At 54.6% G+C, this 7,217-nt stretch overlaps 1 protein-coding gene across 1 annotated transcript; it reads right to left on the bottom strand.

The window, feature by feature from the left end:
* Positions 1-1,159: 1,159 nt before the first annotated feature.
* Positions 1,160-2,388, bottom strand: LOC119102972 (forkhead box protein E3-like). The gene is made up of 2 exons (XM_037226422.1): positions 1,386-2,388; positions 1,160-1,233 (listed from the first exon to the last, which is right to left on the bottom strand). The coding sequence occupies exons 1-2, from the start codon at positions 2,263-2,265 to the stop codon at positions 1,160-1,162; spliced, it is 954 nt and encodes a 317-aa protein (XP_037082317.1). The 5' UTR covers positions 2,266-2,388.
* Between the last annotated feature and the right edge of the window lie 4,829 nt (positions 2,389-7,217).

The following is a 7,217-nucleotide window of genomic DNA, read 5'->3' as shown; positions in this document are numbered from 1 at the left end:
TGCATGGGATCGCTACTACTGAACCACTGAATACATTCCTATCTTTCCAAAAATGACAGATACATAACATCAATAACACCCTTTTCGTCCCTATTTTATGCCATACGTGATAAGCCGCCAATACCGCTCACAAGGTAATGGTTGCACATATGTATACTCATTGTGTATTTTACAACTTGTTCACGAGTAACTCCGTTTCGAGCATTATCGTTTCACCTGGAACCTTGGACAAAAGGTAATCTCCTTGTGATTTCATCTCACTGAGCAAGCAAGTAAAAGATATCCAGATGCATTGTACAATCGCATCATGAAAACACCCAGAATCTCGTACGTGCGTCAAAATTCAACGATTTTAGCAACACCACTCGCACAAACTGTCAGCCATTGAAAACAAAGCATCAACCGAGCACCATATATTCCTAATTTCTTTTAAAACAATTGTGCGAGTATAGGTACACAGAAGGCGTGGTCTTGAAGCCACCCGGCAAATCATCAGCAATATTTATATTGCAGTTAACCTGCCAACTACCTCATTGCATACCCGCTATGTGCAGAACAACGCGCGGTCCAGCGGGCTCTCCCTCATGACAACAAGCTCGCGTGTCCGAGGACCGAAATAAATACCGTAAATCTTAAGCTATTTACACACATAGACATTTGCGGCTAGATTCTGACATTGACTACGGGCTCAGGGCCTGGCCGAAGCAAGCACAGCCCAACATGCTCATATACCCGATCCACGGCACAGACATCTTTGGATGACGAGCCCGACAGCTGCACGAGTGTCATGACGTGACACCGTGCCGCCGTCATGACACCGTGTCAGTCTCCTGCACGCGCTGAGCCGGCGCGTCACCATCCGTGACACGGGGCGAGGTCCAGACCAGAGGCCCTAGCGCGCCGGTCTGAGCACGGACGCCCGCGGCGCCAGGGCCGCGACCCCTATGACCCGATCCACAGCTTGGACACGCGATTCGCCTGACCTTTCCTGGCGGCCAGGTACGTGCGCCGCGGTGCCGGCCGTCCGGCCGCGTCTCGGCGCCGGTCTCGCCGCGTCCGTCCCGGCGCCTCTCTCCCCGCTGAGACAGGGCGGTCCGGGTCAGCCCGGGGCGGTCCGGGTCAGCCCAGGGCGGTTTGGGTCAGCCCAGGGCGGTCCGGGTCAGCCCAGGGCGGTCCGGGTCAGCCCAGGGCGAACCGGGTCGGCCTGGCTCGGCGCCGGCAGCCGCGGGTCGTCTAGGGCGAGCGAGGCGTGTCCGCGGCCCGGAAGCCGGCGAAGCTGAGCGGCACCGAGTCCCGCTCACCTCGCCGCTCGTCCGGCTCGTCCCGCCGCTCGTCCCGCCCGTCGTCTGCCGACGCCGGAGGCGGCAGCGGCGGCGGCGGCGAGCGCGAGCCGTCGCCGCCGTTGACGACGTCGAGCTCGTCGTCGGCCGGCTCGAGCCGGGTCAGCGGCTCGTCGGGCGCCAGCAGCGAGGCCACGTCGAACTGGCGGCGGCGCGGTGGGGCGGCGGCGGCCGCCGGTAGGCCGGCCCAGGCCGGCGCCGGCGGCGGCGGCGGCGACAGCGAGTCCTCCTCGTCCACCGTCAGGCCCATGTGCTTGCGGACACGCCGCTGCGCCTTGCGCCGCCGGAAGTCGCCCTTGCGGAAGTCGTCGACGTTGGCCGGGTGGATTGCCCAGTAGTGGCCCTTGCCGTTGGGCGAGCGGCCGGCCTTGATGAAGCAGTCGTTGAGCGAGAGGTTGTGGCGGATGCTGTTGCGCCAGCCGGTGCCGCGGTTGCGGAAGTAGCTGTAGTTGTCCAGGATGTACTGGTAGATGTCGCTCAGCACCAGCTTGCGGTCGGCGTGGCTGAGGATGGCCATGGCAATCAGGCCGATGTACGAGTGCTGCGGCTTGGGCTCTTCGGGCGGGCGGCAGAGCGCCGCCAGCCGCGGGTCCAGCAGCTTGTATGGGTAGGGCACGGCCCAGGGCGGCGGCAGCCCCGCCGACTGCTGCCGCGCCTGCTGCATCTGCTGCAGTGCGTACGAGTACAGCTGCTGCTGCAGCTGCAGCTGGTGCAGCTGCGGCGGCGGCAGCGGCAGCTGGTCCAGGCCGGGCACGCCGAACTTGATGGGGCTGAAGAGGAGGGGCGCAGCGCCGCCCAGAGGGCCCGCCAGCGAGCTGGGCGGCAGGTCCGGCCCGCAGCCGGCACGCACCGCCTCGTGCAGGCTAGTGGGCACCACGGCCATGCGGTGCGACAGATCGGCGCCCGCGTCGCTCAGAGGCTCCATGGCGGGCCGGAATGGCCGCGTTGGGTTCGGCTGTGGTGCCGTGGCGTGAGGTGCGCTGGCTCCGACGAGCTGGCGAGGCCGGTGCCGTCACTGCACAACAACGAGAGCGCTCCGGCCCGGCTCGCACGGGACCGCAAACTGACAAATCCAGCCGCCTTGTTGGTATCTCTGGCACGCTCCCGGGCCGCAAATATTTTCCCGCAGTGGCCCGCCCCAATGATGGCGCTGCTCGCCGCTGATTGGCGGAGCGCGGCCACCCGCCGGCCCGCTGGCCCCGCCCATGCGGTGTGCAAACAACCAATCAGCTGGCCTGTTTGGTCGCCGTTTGGCCTGGCGAACCTCGGCGGATAAATAGTTTTTGCTGTCGTATCGCGCACTGCTGCGGCCTGGGGCAGCTGCGCGGCAGCCGGACGGCCCCGCGGGAGGCTCCAGCCGGCGATCAATAGACACGCGGCCCACGCTCAGCGGGATGCGACAGCGTGGGAGGACCGACGCGGCGGAAGGGGTGGAGAGGGAGGGACAGATAGCAATTGACGGCGTGATGCGGCACACAGGAGAGGCCTGAAATTTGAGGCGCAGATTTGACAGCTCGGTAAGATTTTGCGCGGTGCTGCGTAATAAGGGCTTGGTGGGATTGTTTACATCCGATCTTATTGTAAAAGAGCTACCTGCAATACAAACGCGGGTCAAAGAGCCAGACTCCCGACAACTTGTGTTTTTTCTGTAAACTGTGAGCAATAGCTAAGCAAAAGCATAGGAAATAGGTATGCAAAGTTAGCAGTTTTTCCTTGAGCTCCCAAATAAAAGTAGGTAAGGAAGACGTGGCACAAGGGTAAATATCATATCATAACATTTGCACAGAAACTGCCGACCGGTGGGCAGTGAACTCAGCAGTTTCTTAAGTAACCTTTCACCATGTACGAGGGAGCCTCTAAACCTTTCTTCAAAGGTTGGAGAGGTAAATGCTAGGTTCTAATTCTCACCTCTTTGTTACGGTTGTTGAAAAACAGCTATTGGGAATCGTCTGGCATCGACATGGAGAGTGGTACGATACCGAATTTGCCTCTAGTTGGAAGGCAAGAGATCCCTCATTTTGTAATGATGTCTCGAAAGGGAGACAACTTAACAAATCGCACAAACATGAAAAACAAGACAAATTTGGTAATTTCAGCTTTAGGAAAAACACATTTATCTTCATGCCCATCTCATCGACGTTTTCGTAGAGACCAATCCTCGTCATACAGCACCCATCCTCCAAATACTAGGCTCAGGTCCAGAGACACGCAGCGAAGTGCTACACCGTCGTAGCAGGATGCATTCAATTTGTGTGCGCACCGCTCATTTCACACAAATGATGCGAGTCCTTTTCCTGGGCCTGCCCGCCAAACTGTAATGCAGCAACTTCGCTGCATCGCACCAAAGACATGCGGACAGGAGGTAGCGTACTTCATGACCACACTGTTCACGGGAGCTAACCATTCATGCTATAAAAAAACGCAGGGAAATGACGATGGTTTTGCCATCTCCGTTGTATTGGAGCGGGATATTGTCTAATTAACCGGCCCATTATCACCGGGTAGGCGGGTTTGACCGTTATCACTGGGCACTGGGTGCGCGTCCCAAGACGGGCTCATTGCCCTTCCCGGCTGACATGGGAAGGTCAGCTGGCAGCAGGCCAACAGGCTAAACTGGGCCCCAGGACCGGGCCGCGGCGCTGTACGGCACGTGCGCGCTCGGCAGGTCTGTCTGGCGAAAAGATGAAGGGAGGTTATTGGTTGAACAGGACGGCACAACTTGGATGGTGGCTTCAGGGAACAAGGAACAGGCTTTGCTTTATAGTGTTCTGGACTCAAGGCTATCCAAGCAAACCACTCGGAATGCACTTAAAAAAAGAAAGACGCGTGTCCTGACTGTCTGGACGCCATACTTCACATGAGCAAGAAATGTCTTGAGCCCCTGATGATTCGGCTTTGTGATTTTACAGTTCTTGTGCTGACCATAATCAAATTCAATATACCAGGACCAGGAAGTACTGACTAAATGACCCGATCAAGAAAATTGGAAATCCTGTCAAAGCTCAACATTTCATGTTGCACCCACGGTGAAAAGCGGCGCCACCTGCTGTTAACTGGGGGAAGCGTGTGGAAGAGGGCTTATGAGAACGCGTGCTTGAGGTCGAATGGAAGGAGTTCTGATGACAGCTGAAACATAAGATACGATAGCATTGAAGAACACTGGCCAAACAATGCTAACACAATAGGGAAAACGAAGGACGCTCAGGACGTAAGACGCCTTCGCGATAACGAAAACCTTGAACAAGATCTATCGACTTTTATTGCGAGCCAACAACGATGACAGTGTGGGCAAACCACAAGCAGCGGGACGATGAATGTATTACCAAGACTAAAAATAACATATCATAATGATAGATACACGATAGCTAAGTAAAACATAACAAAGATGGCATCATACATAGACACCGTATAATCAGATAAGGTGAAAAGCTTAACAGTTTTTGGTAACTAAGGCGACAAGATCCATCTTCGCCTTTTTATTTCTGTAGAAAGAAGATTTCACTCGACATCACTTAGGAGACTTAAACGACATTGGTTAGCAGCAGTTCGTAAAAGAAATTCGCAGCGAACCCCTGCTCATGAACAGGTGAGTCAGAACATTGTGCTCTTATCGAGAAAAAAAAATTAGGCGCGCGCCTGTAACGCTTCGTACGCATACGCGTGACCGTAATCCTGCACATGTGATTTACCAATTCATCTCAAAAGCGTTCAAAGTACCAAAACCAATATTACCGTCCGCGTGGGCTAAATCCAGTTTATTTCGTTTTGTGTCCCTCCGTTGATCTCATATAACAAGTAATGCGGAAATCCCCGTTTCAGGTAGGCATAAGTAATTTCGTCTCTGACGTGCGTCAGCGCCAAAATTTGTGCGGCAAACTTAAGGTAGCTTCTTGTTGCCACGAAACGCCACATTTTGTGCCGTACATTTTTTGACGAACAAATGTCCGACACATTTAAAAAAAAATAATTGCTTTGGATTTAGAATGAGCCTTAAGGCTTATTCTAAATCCAAAGCGAACATTCGAGTGTGTATGCCCACGTGATTCAAATCATAATGTTGAAACTGACATGACCCCAACCCAGAGCGGAACACAATAACATGTTTCACTACTCTGTTTCGGGACCTTACGTCATCACCGTAAGCAGCAGAGCATTTGTAACGTCCGTCGTACGGCCGCGTCTCGGCCTGCGTCAGCGTCAGACCAGCGGCCGTGGTGTCCGGCACGTGGCCACGTGGGGCATAACGTCCGTCGTACGGCCGCGTCTCGGCCTGCGTCAGCGCCAAACCAGCGGCCGTGGTGTCCGGCATGTGGCCACGCGGGGCATAACGTCCGCCGCACGGCCGCGTCTCGGCCTGCGTCAGCGTCAGACCAGCGGCCGTGGTGTCCGGCACGTGGCCACGTGGGGCATAACGTCCGCCGCACGGCCGCGTCTCGGCCTGCGTCAGCGTCAGACCAGCGGCCGTGGTGTCCAGCACGTGGCCACGTGGGGCATAACGTCCGCCGCACGGCAGCGTCTCGGCCTGCGTCAGTACCAAACCAGCGGCCGTGGTGTCCGGCAGGTGGCCACGTGGGGGCAGTCATGGGCATGACGTTTGTTGTCAGCTGTAGGCATTACCTCTTTTTTGTTTCGATTGCATGATATCAAAATATTGCAAAAGCTTCAAGCTACTGACCTATACTTATGAACCGTACATGTGTCCTCGAACACTAGGAATGGTAGAAAGAGCGTTGCAACTCCCGCATCCCCGCAGCAGCCAACCTTGCTGCTGTGATGTAGCTGTTGCGTTGATTTCCGCGGTGGGCCATGAAATATTTCGCCGAAAGCCAGGGTCGAACCCGCACCTGGCGATTGTAAGGCGAAAGCCCTCTCAGCTGAAAAACGCCTTTTCCACCACTCCAGCCAATCAGCAACCGCACCACAATGGGCAAGAGCTTGCTCAAAAGCACTATTCAAGTTGCATTTCGATCTTACAACTAATAGACGTCGTGGCATGCGTAAAACAGACCGGAGAATTTGATGGTGTTTTGGTTCCAATCTCATCCGATTGCATGATGCCTTCGGTAATGACCTGGTCCATTGCCCGCGCGTGACGACCTGGGCCACTGTGTGTGCGTGACATAGCCCACCTTAAATGTATTCCCTGCACGAAGGCATGATGATGCCAGTAGTGGCACAAACTATCGATGCTGCCATAATTTGAATGGAATTACATTCCGACGGTGGTGGGGGTAATTATCATGCGTTGAAATGTGGCCCTGGAAGTGGAGTGAGTCCACTTTACAAAGTGCACAGGCCGTAAGTTTAAAAATCGCGAGATAGCTGGAGATTACAACACTTTTTCAAATTTGGTGATCCCTACGCGCGAAAATTGCACCATTTTTGCATTGTTTTGTTCATGACTGTAGCTTTTCCCGTTCCTGTAGAAAATTTTGCTAAATAAAACATCATAGCGTAAAAACCGCACAACAAAATAAGCCTCCAAAAGCAAAATAAGTCTAAAACACACAGATATCAAGCCGAGCTTCTTCGTTGTGAAGACGGAAAGGAGGTGTTGGGGGGGGGGGGGGAGGGGAGGGCGGGCGATTATACACGATGAGAAATTGTTATCTGCACACGATACAGTATTTCACAATTTTGAATTGAATTGCCCATTTCGTGCACGTATGGATTGCCGAGAAACTTTTCAGTAAAGCTGGACCCGTATTTTGGACAGAGGCGGGTGTGAGAAACGGTGGGAGCCTCATAAACCCTCCATACCGATTTGTTATTTTTCATGAGTACAAAAAAGGGTTAACTATCCACAAGGCAGCGGAGCTTTGGGAAACCTTGCGCCTCGGTCCCAAACTTTCGCCCTTAAACAGTACAACAATTCTT

Source organism: Pollicipes pollicipes, unplaced genomic scaffold (genome assembly GCF_011947565.3).
Source record: "Pollicipes pollicipes isolate AB1234 unplaced genomic scaffold, Ppol_2.1 Scaffold_5724;HRSCAF=6776_pilon_pilon_pilon, whole genome shotgun sequence".
Taxonomy (NCBI): Eukaryota; Metazoa; Arthropoda; class Thecostraca; order Pollicipedomorpha; family Pollicipedidae; genus Pollicipes; species Pollicipes pollicipes.
Note: the sequence above shows the minus strand (reverse complement) of the source record. Positions and strands in the feature narration are given on the sequence as shown.

Excerpts from the sequence above, each read along its gene's own strand:
- LOC119102972 (XM_037226422.1), bottom strand. The coding sequence starts at position 2,265 with ATGGAGCCTCTGAGCGACGCGGGCGCCGATCTGTCGCACCGCATGGCC. Across the intron at positions 1,234-1,385 it reads CAACGGCGGCGACGGCTCGC|ACGACCCGCGGCTGCCGGCG; the intron begins GCTCGCCGCCGC and ends CGCTCGCCCTAG.